Source organism: Myiozetetes cayanensis, unplaced genomic scaffold (genome assembly GCF_022539395.1).
Source record: "Myiozetetes cayanensis isolate MyiCay16 unplaced genomic scaffold, myiCay2020 scf3, whole genome shotgun sequence".
Classification (NCBI taxonomy): domain Eukaryota; kingdom Metazoa; phylum Chordata; class Aves; order Passeriformes; family Tyrannidae; genus Myiozetetes; species Myiozetetes cayanensis.
The window spans coordinates 58926526-58941342 of NW_026087521.1; the positions used below are offsets into that span (position 1 = coordinate 58926526).

The window sequence follows — 14817 nt, forward strand, 5'->3', positions numbered from 1 at the left end:
TGTTTCTCCATGAACAAGCACTTCAGTAGCTGGGGCAATACCAACAGTCCTGTCCCCACACACAACAAGCAGAACATCTCTCTGTTCACAGTGCCTAATGGTTACTTTCATCATTCTCCCCATGCCAAGAAACTCTTTCTGTCTTGCTTTCTTCCTAAGGCTTTAGCTGCTCTGCACCTTTTACTGTGTACTCATCTTCCAATCCTTTTCACTTCACGCTTCATCCACCAGCACCTTCAGATTGCCTCACTGCTCAGCAACAAATCACTTTCTACCCTCCTAATACTAATTTTTCGGCTCTGCTCAGCTCCCATCACACCGTGCTATCCCAGACCTTTCCCAGGGGATAAGAAGACAAGATATTCTCATCTGTCAGAGATGAGCAGCTGGCATGCCAGTCAGCTTTAGGGAGATCTGGAATTACTCACAAATCAAACAGGGTGTCCTGCAACACTGTTCAGTAATAACAGCAATAACAGTAGGTAAATGGAAACTGCTTGGTGCTGTGTTGCACATCACAAGCAATATTTCTTCAGAATCATTTCCAGGAGGCGCTGGCATAGTTTGTGTCTCACGAGACTGGTGCAGAGAATTTGGAGTGGACTCAGGCAATGAATTTCCCCAACAGACTGTTTCTCTTGTGGTGCTCTTGGCACATTTCCGTCTTCACAGCTGCTGGCACTCGTCATTGCCGTGTCCCATTAGGCAGCTGCAGGAAGGCAGTGTGCTGTGTTGGCCCTTTTTCCATATCAGATCAGTCAGTGCATGCCCCATGGCCAGATTCCACCTTAGATACACAAGTATACATAGCAGCAGGTGAAGAAGCTTAGGACTGGGCAAGCTGCATGGCTCATAGTGTGACAGCAATGGTTGCTGATTGCTTTTTTGTTTGGTTGGTTTTGTGTTTTTTGTTTTGTTTTGGTTTTGGTTTTGGTTTTTTGTGGTGTTTTTTTTTTTTTTTTTAATTATAGTAAATGGCAAATGCACAAAAAAGTGGGAAATTTTCAGAGGTAATTTATAGTACACTGTCACTCGACTTCAAATTTGCCTCTACCAATAACCAAAGCAGAAGTATTTTCTTAAGAAGGGATGCAAGCCTGATTTCAAATTCAGTAATTTCTAAATGCTTTCAAGATTCATTTTTCAAGATTCAGCACATACACTGAGTCTTAAAAACAAAAGTTCTGCTGTCAGCTCAGAATTTAAGATTCCTATCTAAAGAGTAGAGCCACATTAACTAGTAGCAGTACACTATTTTTATATTTTTATATTCCCTTTTACTAGAATCCTAATAAGGCTATATATATTTTTTTTTTCATGGTGATATAAAACCTGAACAATTTAACTGAAGTAAATTGAGGTGATTTATACTGAGGAATTATTCATTCTGTAGCCAATAATGTTTTATTTCTCAGGGAAAAAAGCAGAGCATGATAGCTGTACTTAATACCTATACATGGGCTGTTCAGTTCTCTCTGGTTTGCAGAAAATGTGAATAATAAATAGAATTTAAAACACGCCCTTATACTGGTTTTATATATATATATGTGTGTGTGTATATGTATATATATATATAAGTTGATTAATATCTTATGCCTTAGATTGTGTCTTTTGGCCCAAAAGGTGCATATGACAAAGAAAGGCTCTAAACTGTATAACTAAATGTTGCAGCATCCCTGTTTTCGCACAGAAAACCAACAGAATGTTCCACTCCAGCATTTGGGCTCACAGGGTAGGAAAGTTACTAATATAGTTATGGTTTGAGCCAGTGATTTACAGGACTGAGGTATTTAGGTATGTTCCAGATGTATTAAAGGCAAGCCAGAACTGACTTTGGAAGGCAATTTATGAGGTTTGTTTTTATTTTCCAAGAAAGTAAAATTGATCAACTGTGATTAATGCAGATTTCAGGTTAAAAAGGCAGATAACCTCCACAATTATTTTATGTCAGTGCAAATTCAATAAAAATTTCCTTGGCTTGGGATTTTTTAAAATAAATGTTAACTTATACCACCAAGAAGTTTAACAAATAAAACTACATATCTCTTCTTTTGTCCCTCTGAGGTAAAAATAAAAAGAACTGTACAGGAAACTTTCCCTGGATTTTACCAGCAACATACACCCTCCCATATCCACCATCACTTCTTAATATTCAAAGTAATTCTGTACCCTATACAGAATATTGATACTGATTTTTACATACAAATATCAATGCACAATCTTGTTTCTGCAAACACAGGTATAACCTAGGCACTATGAAATCAACACCTTATTACTTCTGAAAATTCCAGTTTCTTTCTTCTCAATGTTTCAGTTTCACCAGGGATGGAGCAGACATCATGAAACAAAGGGGCTGTGGTTCTGTGACATAAAACAGAACCACTGAACATTACTGAAGTTCTGTGAGGTATATCCACCATCTTCATTTGAATTCTGGTACCCAGTAAACTAATAATTAGCTTTGCTATCTGGAATTTTGTACATTTTCAGTTCTAATCTTTTATGTGTTCAATGGAAGATGGTCTTAGAAGAGCCTTAGGGCAGCATTTTCCATCACAGGATAATAGTCTCAATCCACAGTAAATATTTTATAAGTCTGTTAGTAGCTCATATATTCCTTTCCTCCCGTTTTGCCTTGAACCTTCAGCTCATAGGACACATCTCAAAAGAATCAATAAATGAAAACGAATACAACTGGTTTTAGCAAAGGAAGGAGGACTACATATTTTAGCTGGCAATCCCAGCTATCCACACAGACATTTGAAATGGGCAGAAACTCAGAGGATCCTTATTAAATGTGAAACTTGCTCCTATGTTTGTTCACAGCACATCCATCCTTTGCACCCTGCTATGACACCACCGCATCCAAAGCACTCTGAGCCCCCAGATGCAAGATCTGCATCAAGCAGTCATTATTTGTGCATACCCTCTGCCCTCTGAAAGATTAGGTTAAAGTGTAGTATCACCTAGGATAACCTGAGGTGAGGTAAAATGTTATAGGGTAGTTGCAAAGCCGACAGGAACTGTGTTATAACGTTATCCAGATTTGCAGCTGACTATGTGAGAGACACAAACCCAGCTTGAGCTAAAATGGAAAGTGTTGCAAACAGTGTGAAACACTTCAGAAGTCCTGTCTTTAATATTAATGAGCATATATTGTTTCTACAGCATTACAGCTGTAGCTCATTCCCTTCCTAATATGATGGAAAAAACCCCCAAACCCTAACATCTGCTTGGAATGCTCAGCTGAAAAGAGCTCCAAATTACACTTTTAAGAGTAACACTGGACTGTTTGGCAACAAATACAGATATTTTGAATATTATTTCCCTTCTCATTCTCATGTAAAGAAAGGGAAGAACATAAAGCATGTTTGAGGAAAGAAATAATCCAATTTTAAACAGTAACATGATTTTATATGGCAAGCAAAGAAATGCAAATGGGTTAGAGCCAGTATTTTTCAATGCTCTGCTCAAGAATAGGAAAGAAAAATGTGTGAGGGTGGGGAGGAAGTTTAGGGAAACTAAGTTCATCATATCCAGGAAAGCATCAAAACAGCTGTGCAGTGCTAACTCACTCTGTGGAAAAGCTTTTGTGCATGGAAGAAAATTCAGTCAGTAAAAGCTAAACCTTACTGCACTTTGTTTGTGAACTGCCTTCACCAAGCACATTCTGGGTATCTTCAACACATACTACTACCACAAGGTTTCTGATAGTTAATGTTAGTCAGTAAAACCACTTCTCCTTGTCTGAGTTTTTTTGAGTGTTTACCCAAGGAAGAGTTGGTAGCATCATACTATGATTGTCTGTCTTGGAGGTGGCTTTTAAACTTGTCAAATAACCCTTTGCAAAGACCGAAAGTTTTTATGTGAGCTACACCTATCATGGTAGAGGTGAAAGGAAGGATGAAAAATTGCAGATGAAATATTCTTTATATATATTTGTACTCCTGAAGGAGAATCCTTACATGAGGAATACTTTACTTTGTTGCATGACTGCATCGTGGAAGGACTCTGTCATCACCAAACTTTGGCAAAAGGTGCAAAAGTTTGATGTATAGTATTTTGCAAATTTGCCTTTAATGATTCAGTGAGAACTCCTGAACTTGGAATCCACTCAGATATATCCAAATTAAAGGCTTTGGGGTTGAGGCTGAAAATCATAATTGGTACATAGAGAGTCCTGTACTTAAAAGCGACCATGCTATGTTTATATCAAACAGTGCACTCCACTGGGTCCACTAATAGAGCAAAACAGTTAGAGTCCAAAGCTTGGGATATTTTCCTTCTGAATTTCTCCAGGCCTATCTAATGGACTAAACACCCATTTAGAGATCAAAGCACACCTTCTGATTTAGACTCTTCTAAGAGGAATCCAGTCCGTGCGCTCTACAGATTTCCTGTGATGAGAAATCAAAGCATGCTAAAAGGACAATTCACTCTGAAGGCACAGTCTTTATCCTACCTAAAATACTAATGGAGAAACACCCCAGGTATGCTTTAATCAAGAGCCTGAACTAACAGAGGTCATTCACTGTGCTTGTTCCTCCTACTTGTCCATACCAGCCTATCACCAGGTATTCCTAATAAAAGCAAGGAGAATGTCTTTCTGGCTCTTTTCTTTGTCCTTCATATACTGCAAAAGACTGTCAAGTGGACTCAGTGATTTAAGCCACCTTACAGAGCTGATAGAACTCTTCTCTTTTACAAGGAAAAATAAATAAATAAATTTCATTTGGCAGATTGTTACATTAATAAGATTTACATATATTCAAATTACTACCATTTTTTATTCAGAATTTACAACAGAATTTGTGCAAAGTTATGCTTTCAAACAGAAGTGCTACAATAAGATGTGTATTTTCTCACACACCAGAGCTTTTAGTGGCTGCAGTGGGTGAAGAGTAGCATACTAGACAAACAATAATGGGGACAGTAGATAACCAGTTCTAATCCTAAGAAAATACATTGTAGGCAACTGAACCAAAGGCAATGGGCTAAAGACCATACACATGAATGAGGAATTAATGAGAATACCAGACATGCCTGAGAGAAATACTGAGCTCTGGCCCTTGTTCCACACCAAGATGTAGTAAAAAAAGCATAGTTAGAACAACTACACACAAACTGCATCATTAAGTACATAAAATTCACAGCATAACTGCTCATCTCCACCTGCCCATCATTTTTTGGAAGATAGGTCTTTGCTCTCCCATCCTCCACAGCAATCCAGAGACATCCTCAAGCAACCAAGCAGAAAGAAAAGAAGGGGAAGAGACAGCAAAAGAAGCAAGAGACAACTGAAGAAACAGTGCATTTGAAATGTAAGCTAAAGTCAAATGTGTGACGAACTGACTGAAGCTGCCATTTGCCATCCCCCTGAACTGCTCTGGGGTAGGATGCAGAGAACTCAGGAAAGAAGGAAAGGGTGAGTTGAAGGTGTTTTAAGAGATGGTTTTATTTTTCATTATCCTACTCTGATTTGATTGGTAATCAATTCAATTCATTTCTCCATGTCAAGCCAGTTTTACCCATGACAGTAATTGATGAGTGATTTCTCCCTGTCCTCATCTCGACCCACGAGCCTCTCCTTCTCTTCTTTTCCCTGTCCAGCTGAAGATAAGAGTGACACAGCAGCTTTAGTGGGCACCTGGTACCCAGCCAGGGTCAACCCATGACCTGTAGGGATGGAGAGTGTGCTGGTGCTGCTGTTGGCTGGGGCAGAGTTAATCTTCTTCACAATAGCTGGTATGGGGTTATGTTTTGGGTTTGTGCTGGGAACAGTGTGGATAATTCAGGGATGTTTTGGTTCTTGCTTACCCAGAGTCAAGGCCTTTTCTGCCTCTCACCCCACCCCACCATCCAGGCCTGAAGAGGCTGGAGGGGCACAAGAAGTTGGGAAGGGACACAGCTGGGACAGCTGCTCCCAGCTGACCCCAGTGATACTCCATGGTGACATGCTCAGCATCTAAAGCTGGGGAAGAAGGAAGGGGGAGATGTTCACAGTGATGGCGTTTGCCTTCCCAAGTCACCATTACACGTGTTGGAGCCCTGCTTTTCCAGGCATGGCTGAATATCTGCCTGCCAATGGGAAGTGGTGAATAAATTCCCTTTTTTACTTTACTAGCATGTGGCTTTTGCTTTACCTGTTGAGCTGTCTTTATCTCAGCCTGTGAGTTTTCTCACTTTTACTCTTCCAATTCTCTCCCGGCCCCACTGGCAGCAGCGAGTCAGCGGCTCCATGGGCCTGAGTTGCCAACTGGGGCTGAGCCACAACAGTTGTGGGACAAGCAGAGAACGTGGGATCTGCAGTTTTCTTCCCTCACCACAGGGTCTAATGCAGACCAGAGCTCAACAGCACATGGGAATGAGACTGGCACCACTTACACCTGGAAAGTGCTGGAGGCTGGCACCAATCTGCAAGGTGTGTTTTGTTTCCTTTACCTGGATAACAGAATACTCCTTGCAAGTATCACCCAGATCTGTTCCCTTTGACATGACCCGTAACTTTTGATCCAGAGCCATGACCTGAGACCCAGATCTGTGACCTTTTATGTAGATCCACACCGGAGCAGGGAAAGAGTATGAGGAGCCCTCCCTCTGAGAAGGAAGGGGCAGCAGAGACTTTTTGAAAGTCATGTTTTTTGAAACCAGTCATGTTTGTGCAAAGTCTGTGCTGCTGGAAGTGATCATTTAACACAACGGAGAAAGTAGGAGCTCCCACACACACACACAGATTCATACCTTGAACAAATGAAGTTTGCCATCTCCAACAATGGAATGTGGATCTTAAAGACAGTGAAGTACTGCTGCTCACAACAAATGACAAGAAACATGAAAGTTCCTTCTTGATGCATTTAATTTCTTTCGTGAAGTTCTAAGGACTAGGGCATTACAAAGCGTGAGGTACACATAGTAACAGGGATAACGACTCCAGTTGGATCAGGTAAAAATGGGTTACAAAATATTAGGAAAAGAAATAATGAAAAATACAAACAATCTTATCCAGTCACACATCAGCTGCAAATCGAAATTCTGAAACCCTTGAAAATCAGTCCCAGGAAAAGTTCACGGCTGCTCTCTCAAAGAAGGACATTCCAGTTCTAGGAGACTAAGAGTGGAGGAACCTCCCATGCCAACCCTCTACTTGATCCTTGTTGCCTGAAAGGTAAATTGCATCCCTGATGCACACACAGAGGTGACCTGGGGAACACTGCTCTTTCAGGACTTGTCACTAGGAGGTTTCTTCTTAGCCTCCACATCCTTCTTAAATTCTTCAAGCTTCTTCGCAATGTTAGGAATCTTTAAAGACAAAAGAAGAAACATCCATCAAAACCTACATAAATTAACAAAAAGTCCTGAGCTACACAAGTCTCATCAGGAAAGACAATACCACAGACACAGCAAGAAATTCTATGAAGTTTAAACTGGTTTCTAAAAGATACTTCCAGTATCTGTTACTTTGCATAGAGGTTAAAATCAAAGCAGTATCAAGCAAAGAGCAGATGAAAGTACCTCACATGAGTCTTCAGGAAATATCTAAGTTGTTAATGCTAGAAGTCAGCCAGTGGTGATGGGAACAGGAGAAAGAAAAAGGACCACTTTACAGGAAATTTAGTAAGACAAGTCTGCTTTCCTCACTGAGAGAGAAGGAACTGCCAAGAACAAGCAGATTTAAACACTGATGCACAGACTTTTGAAGGGGAAATTAGATTGTACTATAGTGGTCACAACCCGAGAGAAAAGAGATATTCAAGAGCATCAAATATGTTCTCAAGAAATTTATTAAGAAATACTCCTGGTTTGTCTTGTGGGAAACAAAATCCCACACTGTGGGGAACAAAATCCCACAGTAGAACAAAATTCTACTGCATTGCAAATTGGCAACCTTTTGCAGTTTCACACTTGAATGAAAATTCAATTTACTGCTTGTAAGCTTCAAAACTTCAGCTTTCTCTTGAAAATAAGACAATTTTGATAAAATAATCCAATAGTAAATTTTGGTAACTTGAAAAAATGCTGCAACTTTTAAGAGCAAGGAATAGATTATCTCATGACTCTGGTTAAAACTGGGAAGTGACAATACAGGATTTTACAAGCTAGCTGATTAAAATGAAATTAAGCCAAGTTTCCCCAAGTAGTTGTGAAAAAGACATGGGTATTTACTTCATATGTAACCTGACCACAGAGCAGAAGTTAATCCAAACAGACTGGGGTTCTGTTGGATGGTATGAGGCTGATAGTACCAGTAACGTAAGATTCTCTTACCTTCCTTTCCAAAATTAAGCTCTGTTGGAGCAAACAAAATTAAGAGCCCAGCATTTAACACACCTGCCATTTAAACTAAACCAAGAGAACTCCACTGCTGTCACCAGAACCCTCCATGCACTTACAAATGAGCACACGTGTGTACAGCTGCAGAATCTGGACCTCATTATACCAAGTTTATCTCAGATGCCATCTAAAACAAATCATCTTCAGTACCAGCAATAAAATTACCACATTCATCCTGCAAGTCAGTGTTACATTCCCAGGGAACCATTTCCTGCAAACTAAAAGCCTGAGTCCCCCTCTTGTGGTAATACTTTATTTGTGCTGCCTGAAAAGCACTATACCATGTTTATGATACATATTGATACATCCATATTCTTATGACTACATTTTTGTAACACTGTAAAACACATATCAGAAAGAAACATTAGTCTTTCATTAGTATTCTCACTGGAGTGACTGCCAGGAGATATCACAAAAGTTTGTGCATAAACAAGGTGCAAAATGTATCAATTTTTTTAAGCAAGATGACTTCAATACTGAAGATGAGAAGAAAGCAAAATATAAATGCCATCAGAGCCTCAACGACTTCTTTTTGTTTTGTATTTTTCTTTAATTAGGCTAATATAGATCGCATAAGAATTAAAAAAAGAAAAAAGGATGTTAAATGTTATTCACTCCTCTAGCCCGTCAGCTTAGTGGCACTGCTCTTCCAAAGAATTCGGCTGATTCTACAGAATTGTAAAAGCATATATTGAGGACTCAGCTTGAAATCTTCTGCCCTTTCACACTGAAAACTCTGTTAACTCTGAGAACCGAAGAAAGAAAGTTCCCTTTCTTTTCTCACCGTGAGAAAAGAAGGAAAGATGTATTTCGGGCCAATACACTTTTTGAAGTAGGAGCAGGTGCTGAATTTTCAAAAAAAAGCTGACAGAATTTATTTCATTATTTGTACAGAAGACAGACATTTCACATGCTCTGAGGATTTTTAGTTAGTAAATAGACAGGCTATCGGAGTCAGGAGACCAGTATTTTAGTGCAGGTAAAATCCATGAGCAATTGCTAAATCTTTTCCATTTCTCCTGTCTCTAGCTATGTAGATGCCTGGGCTCTGCAACTGAACAGTAGTAAAGGTTTTAAGAACTACACTGTCACAGAGAAGATGCCAGAGAGGTAAGATCACCTCCAAGATCACCAAGTCCAACCTTTGATCAAACACCACCTTGTCAACTGGACCAAAGCACTAAGTGCCACACCCAGTCATTTCTTGAACACCCCCAGGGATGGTGGTTCCACCACTTCCCCAGACAGTCCATTCCCATGCCTGACTACCCCTTCAGTGAAGAAATTCTTCCTGAAAACGTTTGAGTTTCTCTGTAACTGATTTAGTTCCAAATGAGGGAAAACAGTCTTATATTTCCAGTTCAGAATAGGTTTAACTCTGAGAATACAAGGATACTCACATCATAGTTCTGAGCCAGATACATCCCAACCACATTGCCAAGAGTAAAACCAAGCTAAAAAGGAAGAAAAGGAGAAGAGTTAATATTCTTTCATTAAAAGCATATTTTATTAAAATAAAGAGAAAGGAATACTGCAAGTCATGTGAAGACTAGAGGGTTTCAACTCCACTCCTACTTAATTTCTCATCTTTTATCCCAAGAGGCCCAGTTTTACCCATCTCCCTCACCAGCAAAACCTTGCCATCATTTCCCAAACACTGTGGACAGTTGTGTTTTTTAATACACATCTCTAAGACTATTTGAGTGAAGCTATGATCCCCTTTTAAGGTTCTCTACATACCCACAAAGGCACTGTCTCCTACAAAAATGGGGGAGATAGCAGCAGGGACCTACATATCACAAAACTTTTGGTCCATGCTGGGAAAGCTTAAAGCAAAACCCCACTAAAATAATGCTCAGTGCTGGAAAATGACATATATTACTGTGTTATGTGTAAAGTAAAAAAAAGGTTCACAAGCTTGAAGGTCAAACCAGAGGCTCTGATTGCACAATCATCACAGTCTCAAGAGGTTTAAGGGTACATCAGCTTAAACTGATGTAAACCTGCTGCTTCTCTTCTGCAATAACAGCTGCCCATCTTCCAGACAGACCCTTCTGATCCTAAGCGATTAGTTTGCAGCCAAATCCACTCTGAGGAGGGGTTCCTCCAAGGTAGGAAAGTACTGCTGGTTGGAAGCACAGCACAACCTCTTTTGACAATTGTGCAAACCTGTAGTTGATTGAAGAGTGTCCATAAAAACGCACCTGGGAAGAGGGGCAAAAGCAAAACAGAAGCAGTTTCTGGCCTAAAACCTGTTTGCCAGCTGAGGAAAATCCTCAAGCGTAAGAACACTTCTGCAGTGACAAAAATTCCTCTCTTCAAAGACAGGTGATAAGATTTTCATTCAGCAACTCCCCAGTATCCTACATTTTTTATTGTTACACTTCAAAATAAGTATGTCCTATGCTATGAAAGCTCATTTAACTGTTTTGAAAGGGGACACTACTAACACTGTGCTTTTGTTCACTGTCAGCAGACAAATCACTCTCTATGACAGCTGAGACCAGTTCTATTTAAGAAAATTGCTATTGCTCATGGTCACTGCTGTCAAATTAAGACTATTTTAAGAAAAATAAAACCACTGTCCATAAAACAACTTTGCCATCTCCTACTGACCAGACATTTTTTCCATGCCAAAAGCAGGATAGAGCACAGCTCATCTTTCCAGTGACTCCGACTTCGTAACCATCACTGGTGAAAATCTGTCTATAGAAAACTAAAATTGGCTAAGAGGTGCCAAATGAATTATGACTGCAAATTACCTCAATATTTTCTTAAACTGACTTTTGGTCTTATTCCTTGTTTATTATTACTTTTTAAGGAGCTTGACTTTAACAATTCAAGAACAAGTAGAGTGTTTGGGGAGTGTGTGTGTAGTGAACTGGTTATCAAATGCTCTTGTAGTTCCAATTATCAGCTAAAGAGGTACTCTGAGAGATACTAACAAATACTGCACTGATGCAAACCAGACTTCTGATTCCTTTTAATGCAGGACATCACTCTAGCAGAGGACAATTTCTTGTATCTTTAGCAGTGTCTGGGAAGCCACTTGAAAACACAAACCAAGTTCTTGTTTATTAGCAGTTTTCTAGGCTTATACCCTTGAACATTTTCAATACGTCTCATTCTTTTGTGAGATAAACCTTATTCAGTACAGACAGTACTGAGGTCAGTATTCCCTTTAAGTATCTCCTTATTTGAAAAGTCTAGCACTGCATTCACTGTAACATTTATTTTTAGAGTTGACTATTCAAGCAATGGGAAAAAGATACACTGCTTGGATGGACTTCAATTACATGGAAAGCAAAACATATAGCCAATTAAAATGTGCATGTTGACAACAAATAACAGGGCTGATGAGAGTTCAGGGTCTTCCAATTTCTACCCAGCATTTCAAGTTGCACCTCTGGCAAATGCTTCTCTAACGATTAACTCTGGACAGCAAAAACACAAGGTTTGTGAGATTATCCCTTTATCTCCCTGCTACAGCCCTTACAAGGGAGAGCAAGAGTCAAACATCCAATTTACACCCAAGCAGGGAAAGAAAAACAGAATAAGTATATCTTTTTTCTAACTCTTACACACTAATCAAAAAGTCATACGATATTTTTATCTAGCAACAAAAGAACCCATTAGCAGCAAGCAGTAGAGTTGATAGACACAAAAACTTTGAGAGTGGTTAACCGTATTTAGCCTTACTGTTTTCACTGGAGTGGAGAGGGATTATAAACAGCTACAGAAATGACTGAGGCTTTCATATTTTTTATTATGAATCTGGTATAAGAAATAGGCCTTATTTATTCATTATAAAAACCAGGCAAGGCTCTCCCAACTTACAACAGGCCATCTCTTCTTTCTCTGTATGAACACCTGGTATGAAACTTATTAGCCAGCTGAATTACCTTTCCCCAACAAAAGATGAAAGAATATCGCTTAATGTTTGTACTTACTGGGACATATCAGAACACAACTAAAACCCCAGGGCACCCCTCACATCCCCAGAATAAAAACTGGGAAGCTGTTTCCATGCTTTGCAACAGCACAAACAAGCACGTTATTGGTCAGGTAATTTATTTCCACATCTGGCAGTAAATACCAGCATCGATCAAGTATTGAATGAAGAGCAGTCAGGCATCTAACTTCAGGCACCCAGAGGAGTTTGGGGGATCAGGGGTGTTGAAATGAGAAAGATAAAAAAACATTCAGTCTATTAGTTCTGCTGTTCTTAAGGGGGTGTAATGAACGGCAGCAATGAAACACGATCCCTTGCCCTAACTTCTATATATAAAAATCCACATCTCCAGGGATAACTTTTTAAGGGTGCACAAAATGGCAAAGGGCCGACAGCCCTGCTCTCTCACCAAAGGAGGGAGTTACTATGCTTACACAAAGAAATACGAGCTGCAAGTGGAGCATCACCGTGAGCAAGCAGAATCTGCTGAATCTCCAAGGCAAATTAAGGGCACGGCTTGGAGTTAAAACAAGGCAGGGGCTCCATTTTCAGAGCAGTTCTGGGAGAACCAGGGGGTCCAGCCCGGCTGCGAACGGCGGGCACCGAACGCCGCGGCGGGCGGGAAGGACCCGGAGCAGGGAAAACGCCCAAGGATGCTGCGCTGCCGGGAAGCCAAAACTGGGCGCGGCCGCCCCGCTGACACGGAGCCGGGTCACAGCACGGTGACCGAGCACAGCGCTTTCCTCCCCCCCGCGCCGGGCAGCGGCCCCGCCGCCGCCGCCGCCTTCGCCCCGCCCCGCCGCGAAATGGCGGCGGCGCCGCCGCCCCGCGGAGCCTTACCAAGAACTGCAGCATGGCGCCCTCCTGCCCGTGCTCCCTCCCCGCCCGACAGCCGGGGAACTCAGGCGGGCGGCGGCGGCGGTGCTGGCGGCTCCCCTTCCGGGCGCCGGCCCGCCCTCGCCGCCATGGCCGGGGGAAGGGCCGCGCCGAGCGCCGCCCGCCCGCGCCCCCGGGGCGGCCCCGCCGCCTCCGCCACAGCAGGGCCGGGGCTGGGGCTGGGACCCAGCCGGGCAGGGCGCGCCCGCCGCTGCCTGGCCCTGAAGGGATAAGGGACCGAGCAAGGTGGGAGGGTGGCGGTGTCCGCAGAGTGCCGAGCATCGTGGGGGCCAGAGCTGTCACTCCACGTGCGATTTCAAGATGGGGTCCTCAAGGAGCGGGCGAAATCCCGTATAATCCTCTGTAGTTTGAGTGTCCCTGCCTCAATGCTTGGAAGATCTCAGCCTCCCGTGCCAGTTTTGTTGTTGTTGTTCCGTCCCTACTCAGCACTCGCTGGACCGAATCTAGTGTAACACACGGCCCCAGGTTTGGGTCCCCAGGGTAGGAAAGACTTGGAGAAGCTGGAGCAGGCTCAGCAGAGGGCTCCAGGACGGATCAGGCTGGAGACATCCCTGAGAAGAGGCACAAGGAGCAGGACAAGTGCAGCCATGGCAGGGATAAAAGAACACCCTCGGGCTGCAAGGGATATTGGTCTGCTGGGGCCATGGTCTCCATTCCTGTGCACGGCAGGAGGGTGAGATGGCAGGACAGGATGGAACGAGAGGACTGGACTGGGTTTACAGACTGTTTTGTCACCTAGGGAGGCAGGCACAGATTGCCTAGAGAGACTGTGCCATCTTCACTTTCAGATGCTTTCCAAACTCATCTGGGTTAAACCCTGAGCAACCCACTCTAAGCTCAGAGCTGACCCAGCCCTGAGGACGAGGTTGGACAAGAGACTTCCTGAGGTGCCCTCTTGCCTGAATCATCCTGTGATTGATTACACAACAACTTTTAAAAAAACCTGGGCCCCCTGTTTGTTTGTTTTGTTTGGTTGTTTTTTTTAATTATCGTTTTTGGGGGTTGTTTGTTTTTGTTTGTTTGTTTTTGTTTTTTAATTTGTAAGTTTAGAAAATGAGTATTTGTTCTTTGTAAAACACCCTGGGTTTAGCTTCTTTTAAAGGCTACAGTTAACTGAGCTTTGGGCAGTAAATGTCATTTATGAAGATTTCTCCTGCTGAAAGTCAGTAAGATATTGGGGACTTTATTGCAACGCATTGCAGATCTTTTTTTCCACATAGTATTTCAGATTAAAAAAGAAATAAATTAAGAAAATACAAGATGTGTCTTTTGTGTTGTCTATTTGTGCAACTCTCCCTTGAAAGCAAGTTAACTCAAATTAAGTCTCAGTTCCCAGGAAGCCAAAATGCTCCACCTAATAGAAAACATGTAGCTTCCTGCCTTTCTGGGACAGGCACCTTGTGAGGTAAAGAAGTATCTCCTACCCATCTTAGGAAAGGAAGCACAGAAAGATACTAAGTAACACCTTTTGTTGTTCTGGTGATACTGTAGTAAGATCCCAACTTGAGACAACTTTCTCCTGAATTTAGGGCAATCCTAAAGCTTCTACATTGTGCTTCCCTCCCTGGGCCTGAGCTGACATCTGAAAATGACACAGAGGTTTGGATGGATGTGTCACACGAATGGTGCCTTGCCCT

At 41.9% G+C, this 14817-nt stretch overlaps 1 protein-coding gene across 1 annotated transcript; it reads right to left on the bottom strand.

Annotated features, from left to right (window-relative positions):
• Positions 1 to 6838: 6838 nt before the first annotated feature.
• Positions 6839 to 13251, bottom strand: STMP1 (short transmembrane mitochondrial protein 1). The gene is made up of 3 exons (XM_050324147.1): positions 13124 to 13251; positions 9732 to 9785; positions 6839 to 7299 (listed from the first exon to the last, which is right to left on the bottom strand). Exons 1-3 carry the CDS (start codon positions 13136 to 13138, stop codon positions 7219 to 7221), a joined length of 150 nt encoding a protein of 49 aa, XP_050180104.1. The 5' UTR covers positions 13139 to 13251; the 3' UTR covers positions 6839 to 7218.
• Between the last annotated feature and the right edge of the window lie 1566 nt (positions 13252 to 14817).